General features: G+C 43.8%; 2 protein-coding genes across 2 annotated transcripts in view; one reads left to right on the forward strand and one right to left on the reverse strand.

Annotated features, from left to right (window-relative positions):
• Positions 1–19,459, forward strand: part of LOC310705005 (uncharacterized protein) — a 149,744-nt gene extending 130,285 nt beyond the window's left edge. The window contains exons 9-11 of the mRNA XM_083499184.1: positions 5,083–5,165; positions 14,082–14,208; positions 16,778–19,459. Of these exons, the coding sequence (XP_083355310.1) occupies positions 5,083–5,165; positions 14,082–14,208; positions 16,778–18,540 (1,973 nt within the window). The 3' untranslated portion in view covers positions 18,541–19,459. The remainder of the gene's footprint in view (positions 1–5,082; positions 5,166–14,081; positions 14,209–16,777) is intronic.
• LOC310705173 (uncharacterized protein) overlaps positions 1–21,370 on the reverse strand; it is an 82,473-nt gene that overhangs the window by 32,143 nt on the left and 28,960 nt on the right. The window lies entirely within an intron of this gene.

Here is a 21,370-nt window from a genome sequence, read left to right on the forward strand (position 1 = left end):
TTGTACTAAAATTAAACTAATCCCCATCCCCAACTAAATGTTTTTCCCACCCCCAACAGAGGAAAAAAAACCAACACCCAACATTGGAAGCGCCACAGATTAAAAACCATTTTAAAACATTTGCCCCAGCCCCAGAGTTTCTTCCCGTGAGTCTGGGCTCCCCAGGATTCACAGCAGGGCAATGTCCCTCCGGCCCCCCAGGAGTCTCTTCTGTTGAGCAGGGGGAGTCTGGTCTTCGCCCTCCCCAGGCCAGGTGGGAAAAGGCCTTGCAGGGAGCAGGTCTTCCTTCCAGCACTCAGGGCAGCAGCAACCATGGAGATTCCACCTGCCTCCTTTGAAAGGAGGAAACTCATCTGAGTAAAGAATTTGAGGTGATGGGACTTCCGGGTTGGTGCCTCTGGCAATGGCGGAATTCCTCTGATCGGGAGGAATTTGCCCCGTGGGAATTTGGGTCTGTACCGCCACGGCGAAGGCGGAGACCCGTAAAAATCACAGGTGGGAGAAGCCGGTGAACGTGGGATTCGGCGGGCACCTTTTGCGCCTCTCCTACTCGTGGGGAAACCTGGTTTCGGGGATCCGGAGCGATGTGGGGTGAGTGGTGCGGTGCTTCGAATCATCTGCTTCTTCCACGGAGCAAAGCCGCATAGCTGTTGCCGGAGAGCGCTGACTTTTTCCTGTGGACAATTTGACTCTAAAGTATTTACCCGTGAGTAGAGCTGAATTGGGAAGAATTGGATTTTTAAACGTTTAATCTGGCATCGAAACGGGGAGGTTCAATACAGGAAGTCCGCCTCCCTCTTTTGTAGATTAACTGAAGCGAGGAGACTAAGAGAGTTAAAATACCGGTGCTCCGACCCTGGAAACGGGCTGCTAGCAGGATTGATGTTTTCTGGAACGTCCATTGACAGCTTTTAGAACGTTCACTGACAGGTAGCTAATCAAGAGAATACATTGTATTTACTGTCTCCAGTTGTTTTTAAAAAAGGAGGAAAGTAACTGAAAATTGAAACTAACTTTGGATTACTGAAACTGTGTTTAAAAGAGGACATATTGACCGATACAAATACAACCTGTTTTCCCCTAGTGGAAGCTTTTGAAATTGGTTACTTTATAGGAGCTGGGCTAGGGGAATTTCCAGCTGCAAGATAAAAAAGTGTGAGACTTTGGAATTGACCTTGAATCTCTTAAGTGTTATGGCAAACGGAAAGGAAAAAGCAGACGGGATGTCGACAGAGGAGGCCTTAGTGGCTGCATTTTTTGAAAATAAACGATTCGCTGGAACAACTCCACAAGAAAACAGATGCGATAAATGTGAAATTGGATGTTGCAAATATTAAAACTGATTTAATCGTAGAAAGTTTAAATAACTTGGGACAAAAGGTGAATACCAATTCAGAAACCACCCAGAAACTGACACAGGAATCTACTTTGATACGGCAAACTGCAGATGAAGTCAGGGAAAAAATCCTTGCTGCTGAATCTAAAGTAATACAACTGGAGAGGAGAGTCCCATCCATACAAAGACAACTTGATGAACATAAGCTGACATTCGTTACGATTGAACTTAAAGAAGAACGGATGAATTTGAGGACCAGAGCCCTATCTGAATTGGAAAAGGAAAGCCTGACAGAGTTTCAAGAGGCGACAGGACTAACATTGGTTGAGAAAGAGAGGTATTTGGGGGTTAGTATGACCGCCAAAAATGTGAATCTGCTTAAGGATAACTGAAGGATGTTGGATTGAAGAGAAGGGGGATTGGGAAATATGGACAAATCAGAAGTTGTTACTGTTGGGCCGAGTTATTGTGGTGGGGATGAGGGCTGCTGTGTTCCTGGGGATGTTGCTTTTGTTTCAAACATTGCAAGCTCTGGATGGGATGGAGGGTCTCAGGAGGTGGCAGAGGGATGCTCCCAGAGTAGTTTGTCAGGGCAGGAAGCCTCGAGTCAAACTTAAGATATTGATGGATGTTAAAGAAGGAGGTGGAACCATCTGCCTTTTGCTGCTTGAGAGAATGGTTGCTTCTTGAAAATACTGAAGTGTTGGACAATGGCAGACGAAGTTGATGGACTATATGGAATTGGTGGAAATGACTGGCAAGATCCGAGACCAGGGTGAAGAGTCAGTGGAAGAAGATTGGAAAAAGTTTAAAGCCTATTTATAGAAATATTGTAAAATTAAGGAATGTTAGAAAAATGTTGGAATGAAATTACATGGCTTTAGTAGAAATGTCATAAGGAATTAAGTATAAATAGATTAATAGAAAATTAAAGGGAAAGTATGGCAAGAATGTGTTAAGATAATTATAGAACAGAAAGCAGAGTAAGATGGAAAGGAATTGCTGAAACAAATAATAGAAGTGGAATACAAAAAGGGAGGTGCGAGGAGGTCGCTGGAAATAAGTGAATGAAATATAAGATATTGAAAATGTTTGAGCTGTTTTTAAATTGTTCTTGTTTGTTTTTGCTTGGTTTGTTATTCGTACTGTTTTTTCTCTTTTCTCTTTTTTCCTTTTTCTTTTTGTTTGTAGTGTTGTGTTGGAAATTTTGAAAACGTAATAAATATCATTTTAAAAAAAAGAATTTGAGGTGATGCATCATTTGTCTACTTTTAATATGTTCTATGTTTTAAACGCCCCTGAGAGCTCTTGATGAAGGTGGTATATCAATTAATAAATAATAATAACTGCCATGCATTTTTAGTCCATTGAATCAGCAATACAGCATTTCTGGAAGAGGAAATAGCATACAATTCTTATAGGAATTTTAAGGTCCTATATATATTTATATATATATAGGTTGGACAGTGTTCTCGAAGCTACAAACATGAGTCTGACCAAACTGCGGGAGGCAGTGGAAGACAGGAGTGCCTGGCGTGCTCTGGTCCAGGGGGTCACGAAGAGTCGGACACGGCTAAACGACTAAACAGCAACAATATATTTTTAAAATGTTCATAACTGTATATATAAATCACATGTCTGAAACCTCACAGAAAATGTCCTGAACAAATTGACCTCAAATTTTTCTCTGCAAGGTCAAAGTGGGAAACCTCCCCACTGTCTCTTTCCTCACAAATCCTGTCTTAAGGGCACATTCAAGATATGAACAGGGTGTCAGCCTGTGACTTGTGACCTAGATTCAGGAATTAGTTATCATAACAAAAGAGTGGCCAGGATGGCATTTAATCCAGTCTGCTAACCCAGTGTTTCCCAACCTTTTTTGGGCAAAGGCACACTTGTTTCATGAAAAAAATCTCGAGGCACACCACCATTACAGCCCCGTGACGTCAGCGCGCAGCGTCACGCCGGGAGGGACATGAATTGCTAGCAAATTACATAATCACCTCCTTGAGGGCTGGCTCATCTTCTCCGAAGGCAGAACCCCATTAATTAACAGCACAGACTCACACCATAGCCAAGACGAGGGGGGGAAACCTCAGTCATGCACAGTCATGCACATGTGGGGGCTAAATGAGGACGAAGACCGGGCAGAGAGCAGGGTTCAAATCACCCCACCTGGCCAGGACAATCCCTGGGTGCTCCCTTGGGCCACTCGCCTGACCCACCTCGCAGGGCTGTTGTTGCGAGGATAACACGGGGAGAACCACGCGCGCCCCCGGGAGCTCCTTGGAGGAGAAAGCGGGCGATGAATGCAATGCACGAAATATATGAGAGGCGACCAGGTTTTGCAGGTGAGGGGGCCCCGCCAGCCTCCGCTTCCAACACCCGGCGCAACGATGCCGAAGTTTCCCCCCGGGCTCGGCTCGGGGAGCAGCGCTCCCTTCTCCCTCCCGGCTCTCTCTGCCGCCCACTGGGGACCCCCCTCACCTGCCAAGTCCGGAGCGCCGGTGGAAGTTGCATGCATGCATGCAGGGCGCCGCGTTGCCATTGCATTGCACTACACTCCATGCAACGCCTGCACGCATGCATTGCCTTGCACGCCCGCCAAGGGGTCTCCCCGCGGTCCGATGCGTCCCCTCCGGCGCGGATGCAGCATTGCAAAAATAAAAAACTCCCGACGCAGCCCTACCTGGGGGCAGCCTCCGCCTCCGCCGCTCCGCCTCCGCGGGGATCCCTGGGCTCAATCCTGCCGCCTGATCTCCGCGGGGGTGCAGGCAGGCTGCGCGGGGTCTGCGCGGAAGAGCCCCTGCCCGCCCGGCCGCCGCCGCTGCGCTCATTCCATGGCCGGGAGAAGAGCGCTTCAAACAAAACACCCGGCCCGCCAGGCCACGCTGGGAAACGTAGTTCGCGCACCCCGCGCGGGCGCGGAGCCCAAGGGCGAGGGGACTACGGATCCCGGCAGCCCCCGCGCCGGGGACGGAGGGGGAGAGGCCGGGTGCAGGGATGGAGGGACGGGTGGGCGAGCGAGTGAGTGAGTGGCAGCCGCCAAGCCTTGGCCGAGAGCCAGGAAGGGCCTCCCCGGAGGAGGAGGGAGGCGCAGAGCGGGAGGGAGGGAGGGAACCCCAGGGGTCATCTAGTGACGGCGCCCCAATCGAAAATTTGACTTTAAAAAAAAAATCTTTCGAATTTTTTAATTTTTCCCGCGGCACACCAGGCAACATCTCGCGGCACACTAGTGTGCCGCGGAACAGTGGTTGGGAAACACTGTGCTAACCTGCCAGACAGGAAGAAACAACACACCCAGATTTCTGCTCCTTCTCTGTATTAAGGGGGTGGTCTGGGCTGCACCCCTTCTGTGATATATTCTGTGATGTATTTATGATGCTTCTGGGGGTGGTCTTGTTCTCCAGGGCAGGCAATTTCCTGTGCGTGGGGGGGGGGAGCACCCTGTTGCAACAGCTTTAATAAAGATCAGGCTTACTAGCTCCCTTGCTTCTCAATATTCTCTGGTTGGCCTCTGTTATTTTCTTCTACTGATAGAGAACCTAAAATGAGGACTCTATTTGGGCTCTTGGGTACCCCATAAAGGAAAAAGAGCAGTTTGTTTTTCTTATAACACCATTGTATATTAGCATTAAAAGCATGCATAAGGAAGTATTACTCATTCCTGAAGAAAATATGATTTATTTATTTTGAACTACACCACGCTGGCTCCTGGCGTCCTGTTTACCTTTTTTCTCTTGCAGGTGACAGAAGGATGCCAGCAAAACCTCCTCATCTGTCTTTCCATGGGGGCAGAAGGGAAACAGCGGCTGTGGAACCAGATCAGGTATGGGGAAGCTGCCTTGTGGGGACAGGGGCCGAGGGATGGAGCAATGTCATGGACTGGTTGGGCACAGAGGAATGGTGGGAGGAAGCAGCCGGGGAACCAGGAAGGGAAGACGTCTTAGAGACCAAGGAGTGGAGGTAGAAGAAGGATGAGCGGTCAGTGGGAGAAGAGGGAGAAACCTGGGAAGAGGAGGTGTCAGAAGCTGAAGGGGCAACAGGGCTTAGTGAGCTGGGATACTCTGTGGCAGAATGCAGTGCAGAATCAGAGGCAGAAGAGGGAGGAGGCGAGTGGGAGGAGGGAGGTTGAGAGGCAGGGGTGAGTCAGGAGAAGGAGGAGCCACCGGGGGCTCCCTCTCCTTCTGCCAGAAGCCACCCTCCCTGCTTGTCTCTCAGAGCCAGGAAACATCTGACAATGGGTGAGCAAAGGCAGGCTGCATACTGGTGCACTGTTGGATCGCTTGGAAGAAACCCCAGAGAGGAGGGGACTTGGAAAGTTGTGGGGAGTCAGGAGTCTGTTCTTATATATTCTAGCCAATTTTACCAGGGTAAGGTGCCATCTGTACTGCATTTTCACAACATTTTCTCTGAGATTGTAACATGCAGTAAATCTAATGTCCTCCTTCCATAATCTCTCCCACTGCTTCATGTAGATCAGGGGTGGCCAACCCCAAAGGGAATACAATCTATTCACATAATTAAATCTACCCGTTGGACATGCCTGATGTAGATGTTATGTCCGAGGTCTTGGGCCCAATGTATCTTTGCTCCTTTCACCTCTTTGTCTTTTACCTCTCAATTGAGGATATACAACTTTGAAATGTATTTTCCATTGGATTGAATTAATTCTTTTTCCAATTTTGATGTTTCCGTTGCAAAACCTTTCTTTTTATCTATACTTAACCTCTTTTTTTCTAAATGATATTTATTAAAAGTTTAACAATTACAAAAAAGCGGAGAATAAAAAGTTACAATACATCAAAAAATAAAATAAAAAGCAGAATAAAAAACAATACAGCACAACAGATAAAAAGAAAGAAAAAGGGGAAAAAACAACATTTAAAAACAGAAACATTTAAAAACACATCCAATATTTCCATGTCTTTATCTTTCATTTACTTGTTTCATCGACCTCCTCACACCTCCCTTTTTTGTATTCTAATTCAATTTAACTATTTCAGCAAATCCTTTCCATCTTTCTCAGTTTTTGTTCTATAAATTACCTTAACCCAATCTGACCTTAAATTTTACACTTTGGCCCATTAATAATCCATTTTTACTTAATTCTTTATAACATTTCTGCTAAAACCATGTAACTTCATTGCAGCATCCTTCTAACATTCATTAATTTTGCTATATTTTTGTGAATATAGTTTAATTTTTTTCCAATCTTCTTCCACTGTATTCTGCTCTGGTCAGACCTCACCTGGAGTACTGTGTCCAGTTCTGGGCACCACAGTTCAAGAAGAACACTGACAAACTGGAACGTGTCCAAAGGAGGGCAACCAAAATGGTCAAAGGCCTGGAAGCGATGCCTTAGGGGGAACGGCTAAGGGAGCTGGGCATGTTTAGCCTGGAGAAGAGGAGGTTAAGGGGTGATGTAATAGCCATGTTCAAATATATAAAAGGATGTCACATAGAGGAGGGAGAAAGGTTGTTTTCTGCTGCTCCAGAGAAGCGGACACGGAGCAATGGATCCAAACTACAAGAAAGAAGATTCCACCTAAATATTAGGAAGAACTTCCTGACAGTAAGAGCTGTTCGACAGTGGAATTTGCTGCCAAGGAGTGTGGTGGAGTCTCCTCCTTTGGAGGTCTTTAAGCAGAGGCTTGACAACCATATGTCAGGAGTGCTCTGATGGTGTTTCCTGCTTGGCAGGGGGTTGGACTCGATGGCCCTTGTGGTCTCTTCCAACTCTATGATTCTATGATTCCACCGACTCTTCTCCCTGGTCTCGGATTCTGCCAGTCATTTCCGCCAGTTCCATGTAGTCCATCAGCTTCATCTGCCATTCTTCCCTGGTGGGTAGATCTTGTGTCTTCCAGTGCTTTGCAATAAGTATTCTTGCTGCTGTTGTAGCATACATGAAAAAAGTTCTATCCTTCTTTGGCACCAATTGGCCGACCATGCCCAGGAGAAAGGCCTCTGGTTTCTTCAGAAAGGTATATTTGAATACCTTTTTCATTTCATTATAGATCATCTCCCAGAATGCCTTAATCTTTGGGCATGCCCACCAAAGGTGAAAGAATGTACCTTCAGTTTCATTATATTTCCAACATTTATTATCGGGCAGATGGTAAATTTTTGCAAGCTTGACTGGTGTTATGTACCACCTGTAAATCATTTTCTTTAAATTCTCTTTTAAGGCATTACATGCTGTAAACTTCTTACCAGTGGTCCATAACTGTTCCCAGTCAGCCATCATAATGTTATGTCCAACATCTTGTGCCCATTTAATCATAGCAGATTTCACCGTTTCATCTTGAGTATTCCATTTCAACAGCAAGTTATACATTCTTGACAAATTCTTAACTTTAGAATCTAACAATTCTGTTTCCAATTTTATTTTTCCACCTGAAAGCCTAATTTTTTATCCAAATTATATGCCTCCATTGTTTGATAATAATGGAGCCAATCTCGCACTCTATTTTTTAATTTTTCAAAACTCTGCAGTTTTAGTCTATCTCCCTCTTGCTCCAGAATTTCCCAATACTTCGGCCATTTGGCCTCCATATTGAGTTTTTTCTGAGCCTTTGCTTCCATTGGTGACAACCACCTTGGGGTTTTATTTTCTAACAGATCTTTGTATCTTATCCAAACATTAAACAGTGCTTTTCTGACAATACAGTGGTGCCTCGCAAGACGAAATTAATTCGTTCCGCAAGTCTCTTCGTCTTGCGGTTTTTTCGTCTTGCGATGCACGGTTTCCCATAGGAATGCATTGAAAATCAATTAATGCGTTCCTAGGGAAACCGCCTTCAGACCAGGTCCGGGGACAGTCTGTCCCCGGACCTCTTCTGAAGGCTGGGGGGGGGGACAAGGGCTTTTCTTCCCACCCCCAGCATTTTAAAAAACCCTGGGACAGCGGAGGACTTCTCTGCTGTCCGGGGCGATTTAAAAGCCCCTGGGAAGGCAGGCAGGAGGGACAAAGACTTTCGCCCCCTGCCCGCCTTCAGAAGGTGTTCCCGCCCCCCGCCCCGCTTCGGAACAGCGTTCCGAAGTGGGGCGGCTGGGGCAGGTGTCCCCGCCCCCCTCCCCACTTCGGAACAGCGTTCCGAAGTGGGGCGGCTGGGGCAGGTGTCCCCGCCCCCCTCCCCGCTTCGGAACAGCGTTCCGAAGTGCAGCGCCTGGGGCAGGTGTCCCCGCCCCCCCTCCCCGCTTCGGAACAGCGTTCCGAAGTGCAGCGCCTGGGGCAGGTGTCCCCGCCCCCCCTCCCCGCTTCGGAACAGCGTTCCGAAGTGGGGCGGCTGGGGCAGGTGTCCCCGCCCCCCCTCCCCGCTTCGGAACAGCGTTCCGAAGTGGGGCGGCTGGGGCAGGTGTTCCCCCGAGCGCTTCTAAAGGCGGGCGGCGGTGAGGGAATCCCTTGGCCCCCCGCCGGACTTCAAAAGAGCTTCGGAAGTCCGGCGGGGGGCCAAGGGATTCCCTCCCAGCCGCCCGCATTTAAAAGCACTCCGGGGAAAGCAGCGAAGTGCGCTGCTTTCCCCGGAGTGCTTTTAAACGCGGGCGGCTGGGAAGGAATCCCTTGGACCCCCGCCGGACTTCAAAAGAGCTTCGGGAAGTCCGGCGGGGGGCCAAGGGATTCCCTCCCAGCCGCCCGCATTTAAAAGCACTCCGGGCAAAGCAGCGAAGTGCGCTGCTTTCCCCGGAGTGCTTTTAAACGCGGGCGGCTGGGAAGGAATCCCTTGGACCCCCGCCGGACTTCAAAAGAGCTTCGGGAAGTCCGGCGGGGGGCCAAGGGATTCCCTCACCGCCGCCCGCATTTAAAAGCACTCTGGGCAAAGCAGCGAAGTGCGCTGCTTTCCCCGAGCGCTTCTAAATGCGCTGCGCTTCCCCGCTGTCCCAGAGATTTCCCTATGGGCTTTCGTCTTGCGAAGCAAGCCCATAGGGAAATTCGTTTTGCGAAGCGCCTCCAAAACGGAAAACCCTTTCGTCTAGCGGGTTTTCCGTCTTGCGAGGCGTTCGTCTTGCGGGGTACCACTGTATGGTTTTTAAACGCTTTATGTGCTTTAAACTTATACCACAAATATGCATGCCATACCACAAATATGCATGCCAACCAAATTATTAAAACCTTCCAAATCCAACACGTTGGTATTTTCAAGAAGCATCCATTCTTTCAGCCAACAAAAAGCAGCTGATTCATAATAAAGTTTAAGGTCTGCCAGGGCAAATCCACCTCTTTCTTTAGCATCAGTTAATATCTTAAATTTTATACGAGGCTTCTTGCCCTGCCAGATAAATCTAGAGATATCTCTCTGCCACTTATTGAAACAGTCCATTTTGACCAAAATTTGCAATGTTTGGAACAAAAACAGCATTCTTGGCAATAGATTCATTTTTATCACAGCGATTTGGCCTAGCAACGATAACTTCAAATTTGACCATATTTCTAAATCCTTTTTCACTTCAGTCCATCATTTTTCATAATTATCCTTAAATAAATTCACATTCTTAACAGTCATGTTAACCCCTAAATATTTCACTTTCTTAACCAGTGTCAATCCTGTCTCCTTCTGAAACTTATCTCTCTCAATCTCAGTTAGATTCTTCTCTAAAACCTTAGTTTTTGTCTTATTCAACTTAAAACCTGCTACCTGACCAAATTCTTGAATCAGTTCTAATACTCTTTTGGTGCTAGATTCTGGCTCCTGTAAAGTCAATACCAGACCGTCAGCAAATGCTTTCAATTTGTACTGTTTGGCTCCCACTTGTATACCTTTTATGAATTGGTCCCTTCTAACCATATTTAACGAAACCTCCAGGACCGATATAAAAAGTAATGGAGAGATTGGGCAACCTTGTCGTGTTCCTTTCTCAATCTTAAATTCTTCCGTCACTACATTATTCACAATTAATTTGGCCTTCTGTTCTGAGTAAATTGCACCTATACCGTTTCCAAAACCTTGACCAACCCCCATCCCCAATAAATTCTTCTTCATAAAACTCCAGGAAATGTTGTCAAAGGCTTTCTCCGCTTCCACAAATATCAAAACTCCTTTAGTATTAATCTTCACTTGCAGTTTTTCTAAAATGTTAATTATATTCCTCGTATTGTCAGACAAATGTCTGCCCGGGAGAAAGCCCGCTTGGTCTTTATGGATTTCTTCTGCTAACACCTTTTTTAATCTTTTAGCCAAAATGTCTGCAAAAATTTTATAATTCACATTAAGCAGTGATATGGGGCGGTAGTTCTTGAGCTGCGTCTTTTCAGTCTCTGTTTTCGGTATAAGTGTGATGTATGCTTCCTTCCACGACTCTGGTGCCCTTTTCTCTTCCAGTATTTCATTACAGACTTCCTTTAAAGGTTGTATTAACCATTCTTTCAAAGATTTGTAATATCTAGAAGTCAGTCCATCCAGTCCTGGAGATTTACCTAATTGCATATTCTGAATGGCCCCTTCTACTTCCTGTTCCGTTATTTTGTAATTCAGCATTAGTTTGTTTTCTTGGGAAATTTTTTGTAGTCCATTCATTTTCAAAAATTTATCAATGTCCATTTCTTTCTGCTTCTCCTGTGTATATAGTTGTTTAAAATACCTCTGGAAGCACTTTCTAATTTCCACTGGATTCTGTATATTCTTTCCTTCCACTTCCAAATTCGTAATGGTATTAAGTTTTTGTCTTTTTTTCAATTGCCAGGCCAACAGTTTCCCGCACTTATTTGTCGATTCAAATATCTTTTGTCTCATCTGTTTGATCTTCCATTCTATTTCCTGATTCATCATTTTCATGTATTGTACTTGATATAACTTTATCTCTTTCAAAATCTATCTATACTTAATCTCTTGTTCATTTGAAAATATTGTAACCAGTCCATCAAATATGTCCTGATTTCTTCAAATTTCTTCAGATTTAATTTGTTCTTATTTTCTTCTAATTGTATGCTGTGTGTTGCCCAATCCCCTCTCGTATTTTTCTTTTTCACAGCCATGGCTTCAGTTGGTGAGGTCCACCAGGGGTTTTGGGTTCTAATAGTTCTTTATAAGGTAAAGGTAAAGGGATCCCTGACTGTTAGGTCCAGTCACGGACAACTCTGGGGTTGCGGCACTCATCTCGCTTTATTGGCCGAGGGAGTACAGCTTCTGGGTCATGTGGCCAGCATGACTAAGCCGCTTCTGGCAAACCAGAGCAGCGCACAGAAACGCCGTTTACCTTCTCACCGGAGCAGTACCTATTGATCTACTTGCACTTTGACGTGCTTTTGAACTGCTATGTTGGCAGGAGCAGGGACCGAGCAACAGGAGCTCACCCTGTCGCAGGGATTCAAACCACCGACCTTCTGATTGGCAAGCCCTAGACTCTGTGATTTAGACCACAGTGCCACCCGTGTCCCAAAAATAGTTCTTTATATTTATCCCAAATGTTATAAAGAGATTTCCTTCTTATGTGGTTTAGAAACCCCCTGTGCATCTTCACCTTGTCATATACTAAATATGCATGCCAGCAATAGCGGTTATCAAAACCCTCTAAGCCCCACAAATCTGTGACTAGCAGAATGCCATCCTGACTCCTAGAAAAACAACAACTCAACTTTCTCAAACTAAATGTAGTCCCTCACATCATAAAATAAAACACTACCTATGAAACCTGACACAGTTAAGGAAAAAACACAACTCACTCATCAAAACAGCTATCTTATAAACCTTCTCTTCTCTTCTCTTACTAATAGTATATAAACTCCACCCCAATGTTTCCTTTTGCACTTAAAAGGAACAAAATATCTGAAAATCGAAATTAACTTTGTTAACTTTGTTGCTGGACCTGCTTTTAAAAGGACGGATACAAATAGAAATTGTTTCCCCTAGAGGGAGCTTTTGAAACTGTTGCAGGAGTGGAGCTGGGGAATTCCAGCTGTAGGGATTGAAGACCGTGAGAATTAGACACTGACCTTGGACAAGAATGTGGACAGAGGAAGCCTTAGTGATTGCTTTTTGCAAAACAAGTGCCTTATTGGAACAGCTTCATGAGAAGTTGGATGCGATGACTACTAACATTGACAATTTTGCACGAAAAAGGATTGATTTGGGACAAAAAGTGAATACCTATACAGAAACTACTCAGGAACTGTCAGGAATCTGCTTTGACATAGCAAGCTGTGGCGAAGACAAAGGAGGAGGTTGTTGTTGAGCCTCAAGTAATACAAGTGGAGAGAGCCTCGGCTTTGTATGAACATAAGCTGTTGTTTTTGAAGACCGAATCTGGAGAAAGCGAGATTTGGAGAGATGGAGTCCCGCTTGGATTGGATAAGGAAAGTTGGAAAGATCCCCTTATGCAGGGATGTTCTGGCTCTTGGGATCTGGTTTTGGGCCAGGGGGAGATTGGAGTGGCGGGGGCCTTTAACTTTGGAGGGATTTTGAAACATGTTTTGAAATATTCTTTGGATTTTAGTTCTGTATATGGAGAATGGGCTGACCTGTCGAGAAGGGATAAAGACATTGTTAGGTTGGAGTCTCCCCGAGATCTACTCCTTAGTTACAAAGGAAGGAAATTAAGAACAAGATAAGCAGAAGACAAAGTAAAGTGCAGGTATAAATATGAAGAAGATCTGCAGAAGGGACATGGAAAAGAGTTAAGAGCCTTGGACAAAAGATCACCAGGTTGATGGACTAGATGGAATGGATAGAAAGGACTGACAGAACCCGAGACCAGGGAGAAGAGACGGTGGATGAAGATTGGAAGAAAGTTTAAAAATCTATTTAGAGAAATATTGTAAAATTAATGAGTGTTAGAAAAATGTTGGAATGAAACTATATGGCTTTAGTAGAAATGTTATAAGGAGTTATGTACAAATAAGTTTTAAGTTTTAGGGTTTTTTATGGTAAGATAAGGTTAAAATAAATTAAGACAATTAAATGACAGAAAATAGTGAGAGATGGAAAGGATCTGCTGAAATAATTAATAACTAGAATACAAAAAAGGGAGGTGTGAGGAGGTCGATGAAACAAATTAATGAAAGATAAAGGTATGGAAATATTGGATCTGTTTTTAATTTTTTTGCTTTTGTTTTTGGTTTTGATGTATTGTGTGTTTTGTTCTTTTTTTTCTTTTTTCTATGTATTGACTTGTATTGTTTAATTTCTTTTCTCTCTTTCCCCCCCTCACTTTTTCCTGTAATTTTAAACTCTCAATAAATATCATTTTTTAAAAACAACAACAGAATGTCGCCAGCAGGATTCATCTGTAGTTGCAGTTTTCATGGAATCCTAGAGTTGAAAGGGACCCCAAGGGTCATCAAGTCCAACCCCCTGCGTTGCTAGATCACCCAAGACAGATGGCCATCCAAACTAGGCTTCTTTTATTTCTAGATTGATCACTGAATAGGCTTCTAAGCAGTGGACAAATGAGAACAAATAGCAGCCATGAACCCCTTGAATTTGGCTCTGGGGAACCTCCCCAGAACAACTCACGAGGAGCAGAGAAAGTGGATCCTTCCATCGGGGAAACTGGAATGCTTGTGTAGGCAGAAAAACGTAAACATAAGCTGGAGTATCACCTATTTGCAAAAAGACGAATACCTGTAATTAAAAGCAGGAAAAAAGAATTCAATTAAAGCGTTAAAATAGGTACCCATAATTAAAATGTGCAGCAAAGCAATCCTATTGAAATAACACAGCAATTAACAGGAAGGAAAGGACAGAGCATTGTGTAGCAGATCATATTTCTGCTGTCTCAGAGCAGGACATTTCCCTTTTTCTTTTAGGGTCCAGTGTGCTTTGAAGATGTCGCTGTTCGTTTCACGGACGAGGAGTGGGAGTTGCTGGATCCTAACCAGAGAGCTCTGCATAAGGACGTCATGGAGGAGAATTGGGGGATCGTGGCCTCTCTTGGTAAGCCTTCGTGTGGGATTGTCCTATCTGCCCGGAAATTCAAGAAATACCTCTATATGACAAACCTCATATATTTTCACAGCGCCCCCTACAACACCTGGGAACCTAACACCCCCACAAGAAATGGTAAATTACAGTTTTTTCTGTGAACAATCTTCCTCCAGTTCTGCCTCCTTCTACCACAGTTGGGCTGATCTGAACTGCGCAGGCATCTTAAATGTCAGCTTCAGAGTTGTTCGGAAAGATAAGTAGCTTCTGTCAGGTTTTCTGTTTTTGTTTTTGCTGCTCTCAGTCTTGGGTTGATCAAAGAGAGAAATGGCATTGGAGATGGAGGGGATGCCATGACTGAGCCAAACAAAAGAGCCAGGCTGAATGAATCTCAGGTAGTACTAGCAGTAGTAGTAGTAGTAATAGTAGTAGTAGTAGTAGTAGTAGTAGTAATAGTAATAATAATAATAAAGATAATAATAATAATAATAATAATAATAATAATAATAATAATAATAATTTATCCCCTGCCCATCTGACTGGGTTGCCCCAGCCATTCTGGGCGGCTTCCAACACATATATAAACATACAACATTAATAATAACCATCTGATCCCATATAAAAAGTACATTAACTTTAAAATGAACAACTTATACTAGTGGCCAAAATTGTGGAAGCCTATTGGGAAAAGTGTATTTCTGAGGTTTGATGGCTCATAACACCACTTTTTTTTGGGAATAATACCATAAATTTCTATATCAATGGAAAGATTATTTAATAAAGAATGTAATGCAATAACATTTATGAAGGAGTATTTATTAGAACATCAGTCATAAAGAAGAAATGTGAAACACATAGAAAAAGGAGATGTGCAGAAATTCTCACCATGTCAACTAATACTTGGTTTGGTAACTTCAATTACAACCTTGCAACGTCTTCCCATGGAGTGAACCAAGTTTCTTTTATTTCTGCAGCTGTAATAATGTGAAACCAAGATTGAATTATTTATATTAATTGCTGGGTTGCCATACAACCCCAGATCATAACACTAACTGGGTGTTTCACAGTAGGTGTAATACATGTACAGTGGTACCTCTGGTTAAGATGATGATGATGAGGATAGTTTATTTATACCCAGCCCATCTGGCTGGGTATCCCCAGCCACTCTGGTTTGCTTCCAACAAAAATATTAAAATACAATAATCCATCAAATATCAAAAGCTTCCCTAAACAGGGCTGCCTTCAGATGTCTTCTAAAAGTGTGATAGTTGTTTATTTCCTTGACATTGTAGCTTTCTTCGACTTTACCAGTCTAAAGTGGTGGGGTTTGCGTTGCTCCCGGGAGGGAGAAAGGAAGTCAAATGACACCGAGGTTGATTCAGAGAAAGCGTTTATTCTGCTCTCTGGATAGCAGAAGGCACTTGCGTGGTCAGTTCACAGCAAGTCCAAAGAAATGAGAGATATATGCAGTATATATATCCTCCAGGCACCCTCTCCCCCCTTCCCCAGGAATCCAGCCACGTCAGCTTTATACACGCACATTGACATCACAGATGTTCCTGCTCCTGTACTCTTAACCATAAAAGGGTGTTCCTGTTCCTGTACTCCTTATCTTGGGGTAAGTAGGTCACCAACTCTAAGAGCACTCCTGGAGCCTCTTAAAAAATATAGGAATGCCAGCTTTGCTTATGTTTCCCAAAATCTTTCTTCTAATTTCTTCATAAGTGTAGCCTTGTTCACTTAATAGAAGAAGAGAAGAAGAAGAAGAAGAAGAAGAAGAAGAAGAAGAAGAAGAATAGTAGTAGTAGTAGTAGTAGTAGTAGTAGTAGTTTGGATTTGATATCCCACTTTATTACTACCCTAAGGAGTCTCAAAGCGGCTAACATTCTCCTTTCCCTTCCTCCCCCACAACAAACACTCTGTGAGGTGAGTGGGGCTGAGAGACTTCAGAGAAGTGTGACTAGCCCAAGGTCACCCAGCACCTGCAGGCGGAGGAGTGGAGATGCGAACCCGGTTCACCAGATTATGAGTCCACTGCTCTTAACCACTACACCACATTGGCTATTTTACATCGCTTTCTGCGTGAACAGTCAACTCTTTGTGCCATTTCTTTAATTTTATTATACTATAGAAACTCACTAAATGAAAAAACACAAAAAACCAATCAATGATAGCAATCACATAACACGCTGAGAAAAGTTAACCTAAGCAAGTTGTACTTCCTTTTTCTAGTTATTTGGCTATAGGTTTTGATAGAATACAGATAATTGAACAAACGTAGTTGCATTACATTCTTGATTGAATTATCTTTCCATTGATATATGATTTTATGATATTACTCCAAAAGAAGTGGTGTTATAAGCCATCAAACCTCTGAAAAACACTTCCCCCCCCAAAAGGCTTCAACATTTTAGACCACTAATGTATATCAAACCAAGCAACATTCAACAACCCATCAGAGTCTAATAATGAATATATTGGTTAATGACAAACAACAAAGGTAATGAACACCCCCCCCAATTCCCTTCAGTTCTTTTCCATTTGTTCCTGAGGCTCAAACCCATTTTTGTCTGCATTGCAGATTGTGATGAATTGGAAATCGAGAACAATGGTGACCACAACAAAATCCTCAAAGAGGAGAAGCCATGTAAAAATTTGGAGCGTGGGGAGAGCTGCAGTCAGAGCTCCCATTCCACTTCCTATCAACAAAATCTCATTGGAAAGAAACCCTATCAGTCCATGGAGTGTGGAAAGAGCTTCAGGAACAGCTTCTCTTTGAGTTCCCATCAAAGAATTGATACAGGGGAGAAACCCTATCAGTGTGTGGAATGTGGAAAGAGCTTCAGTAAGAGCTCCAATCTCACTAAGCATCAGAGAATTCATACAGGGGAGAAACCCTATCAGTGTTTGGAATGTGGAAAAAGCTTCACTGAAAGCTACAAACTCACTTCCCACCAGAGAATTCATACAGGAGAGAAACCCTATCAGTGTGTGGAATGTGGAAAGAGCTTCAGTAGTAGCTCCAATCTCACTTCCCATCAGAGAATTCATACAGGAGAGAAACCCTATCAGTGTGTGGAATGTGGAAAGAGCTTCAGTAGGAGAACCGATCTCACTTCCCATCAAAGAAATCATACAGGGGAAATACTCAATCAGTGTGCAGAATGTGGAAAGAGCTTCAGTAAGAGCTCCAATCTCACTTCCCATCAGAGAATTCATACAGGGGAGAAACCCTATCAGTGCATGGAATGTGCAAAAAGCTTCAGGAGGAGCTCCGATCTCACTTCCCATCAGAGAATTCATACAGGGGAGAAACCCTATCAGTGCCTGGAATGTGGCAAGAGCTTCAGTTGGAGCACCGATCTCACATCCCATCAAAGAATTCATACAGGGGAGAAACCCTATCAGTGTGTGGAATGTGGAAAGAGCTTCAGTAAGAGCTCCAATCTCACTAAGCATCAGAGAACTCATACAGGGGAGAAGCCCTATCAGTGTTTGGAATGTGGAAAGAGCTTCAGGAAGAGCTCCAATCTCACTTCCCATCAAAGAAATCATACAGGGGAAATACTCAATCAGTGTGCAGAATGTGGAAAGAGCTTCAGGAAGAGCTCCAATCTCACTTCCCATCAGAGAATTCATACAGGGGAGAAACCCTATCAGTGCATGGAATGTGCAAAAAGCTTCAGGAGGAGCTCCGATCTCACTTCCCATCAGAGAATTCATACAGGGGAGAAACCCTATCAGTGTGTGGAATGTGGCAAGAGCTTCAGTTGGAGCACCGATCTCACATCCCATCAAAGAATTCATGCAGGGGAGAAACCCTATCAGTGTGTGGAATGTGGAAAGAGCTTCAGTAAGAGCTCCAATCTCACTAAGCATCAGAGAACTCATACAGGGGAGAAACCCTATCAGTGTTTGGAATGTGGAAAGAGCTTCACTGAAAGCTACAAACTCACTTCCCATCAGAGAATTCATACAGGAGAGAAACCCTATCAGTGTGTGGAATGTGGAAAGAGCTTCAGTTGGGGCTCCAATCTCACTTCCCATCAAAGAATTCATACAGGGCAAATACTCAATCAGTGTGCAGAATGTGGAAAGAGCTTCACTGAAAGCTACAAACTCACTTCCCATCAGAGAATTCATACAGGAGAGAAACCCTATCAGTGCATGGAATGTGCAAAAAGCTTCAGGAGGAGCTCCCATCTCACTTCCCATCAGAGAATTCATACAGGGGAGAAACCCTATCAGTGCCTGGAATGTGGAAAGAGCTTCAGGAAGAGCTCCGATCTCACTTCCCATCAAAGAATTCATTCAGAGGTCAGAAAAACTATTATACAGCTTTAGGAGTCTGTCAAATAGGCACCTTTTTAACCAGACCTTTGGCTGATTGACATCTAATGCCTTTTAAAATTTGGTGGGGAGTGGGGTTACAGATGTGTATCTTGTGTTTTTATGTTGTAACCGTCCTGAGACCTGTAGGTGTAGGGAATAGGCGCCAACTCTTAAAGGCCGATGGGTCTTTGCCCCCCCAATAAAATATTTGAGGGGGGCACCCCCCAGTTGATAGGCATTGCCATTCAAATAACATGCATGCATTACATCATGTGATTTATTATGCGAGGAGAGGCTTACTAAACCCCTTCTATCTTTTATTCAAGTTGGCACCCCTGGTATAGGGTGGTATAGAAATTAATTAAATGCATAAATAAAATAAGACCATCTTGGTCGCCTTCATTTGCACATGTTCCAGCTTGCCAATATCCTTCTTATTATCATTTTTAAAAATTATGTGCCCATCATCTGTGGATTTCAAGGTGGTCCACAACATAAACATACAGGTTGAAAACATGGCTTTCTCAAAAACAAGGAAAGCCAGAGAAATCTCTCTTTTCTTTTTTTGGATGGAGTTAGAAACTTTGTTAATCAGGGGACTGCTGTTGGTATTTTTGACTATGTGCCATTCTGTGCAGCTTCACACAGAGTCAATTAAGAGTTGGCTGAAGGCCAAGGAGACTGAGCAGAGGGGAGTAATTCTGCCTGGAGATATGAAACCTTGGATACAGCTTTACCATTGGTTGAGAGTTCACACAGGCATGATGACTGATGACCTTACTGACTGGAGTGTGTGTTGGTTGGTGTGGTGTTCTGAGAGAAAAGAGTCATTTGGAGTTTGTTAAGAGAGAGCTAGTTAAGATCTATATCTGTTCTTGTATATAGTAACTTGTAGAGTCTGCTGAAAATAATAAACACCTCTAAGTAACCATGTTACCGGTTGCAGCATTTTGTTCCTGCTTCATCCATCCTGCCTGCAACTGATTGCTTTCTGGAACTCTCCATCAGGGTAGTGGCCGGTCCTGATCCCCCGGCAACTCACCTCCCTGTTCCGCCCGAAGGTGAGTACTTCTCCTGTGAGTACTCAGGTCTCTCCTTATCTCAGACCTTAGTCTCTGCAGCTCGGGAGATGTCAGTGGGTTACTAGGCCCAGGGGCCACCTCAGCCTCCCCTGACCAAACCGGTAGTGGAGCAGCTGTAAGTGATGGCCCAGCTGAAGGCAATGAGGTCATCCCTGCATCTGGAGCCAGGGCAGGCTCGGGCTCCTGACTGCCCGGCTGGTGTTTGTTGCAGGGGAACCTGTGCAGACTGGGACTTTTCAGGATCAGGCCCCAGACTTGGTTCAGATGATGCCTGAGGCAAAGGATCGGGTGCAGACTGAGTCTCCTCTGGTTCCAAGTCCGAGCCCAAGTCCCAGACCATCACAATGGCAGTATAAAAAAACCAAGAATTAAACACAAATTTATAACAGGTAAAAAACATAGAGGTGGACTGGTGCTACCTGACCTAAATTCATATTACAATGTTTAAATTGGCTAAAATAGTGGATTGTATTAAAAGATGGTGATTTAGAAGGGTTTAATAGTTGTTATGTTTGGCATGCGTATTTAGCTTATGAAAAAGGGAAATTACACAGGGATTTACGAATCATGTCATAAGGAAACCATTATATAAAACATGGACAAAATAGAAGGATCTCCTAGAACTGAAAACACCATGGTGGGCATCACCTCTAGAAGCAATTACAATAAAAAAGAAAATATGGAATTAGAATGGGCCACATATTAAGATCTAATTAGGGGAAAAGACAATAAATTGGTAATTAAAGATTATGAGGAAACACCTTATGAGTTGGATCCAATACCATCAATTGTGTTCAGGACAGATAAGAAAAATGGTTTCTCAAATGAACCTTCATGATTAGAAAAAGGGTTATTACAAAACCAAACCAAGGTAATATAAAAAATGTATGATACATTATTGGAGTGGGAGGTCAAAGATGAACAGGTCAAGGAGGTAATGATCAAGTGGGCTTTAGATATTGGGAAAACCATTAACAGCATTAACAGACTCTGGGGTTGCGGTGCTCATCTCGCTTTACTGGCCGAGGGAGCAGGCGTACAGCTTCTGGGTCATGTGGCCAGCATGACTAAGCCACTTCTGGCGAACCAGAGCATCACACGGAAACGGCGTTCACCTTCCCGCTGGAGCGATACCTATTTATCTACTTGCACTTTGACGTGCTTTAGAACTGCTAGGTTGGCAGGAGCAGGGACCGAGCAACAGGAGCTCACCCCATTGCGGGGATTCGAACCGCCGACCTTCAGATTGGCAAGTCCTAGGCTCTGTGGTTTAACCCACAGCGCCACCCGCGTCCCAATACTGTCTTATGCATGCTTTTTATGCTAATATACAAAAGTATATCATTTCCCCTTGTAGAAATACTGAATTGCTAATTCAAGGGACACTGAAGTCATTGCAGAGATGACAGGACAGCTTTCCAGATTAGTTAGCTGGGAGTGAGACAGTTGACAGAGTGGCATTGGGCTCGCTAAGACGCCAACTACTACAGGAGTTACTTTATTGAGCCTTTTTAGCACTGCAATATCATTGGTTGTGTTTAGAATAGATTTATGAAAGATTTAGAAAACTTATTGATTAGAATATTTGTATGAGATTGTATGGGGAAAATACGGAATAACAGATACAATTTTGCTTAAAATGTATGTAGGAAGTGCAGTGTAAGCGATGGAAGTCAATCAATGAAATTTTATTATTGAGATATTTCTAGAATAAACTTGGAAGAAATTCTTCCAATTTTCTCTTCTTTTGTCCTTTTTTC

This window comes from Podarcis liolepis, assembly GCF_965112155.1.
Source record: "Podarcis liolepis genome assembly, chromosome: 4".
Classification (NCBI taxonomy): Eukaryota; Metazoa; Chordata; class Lepidosauria; order Squamata; family Lacertidae; genus Podarcis; species Podarcis liolepis.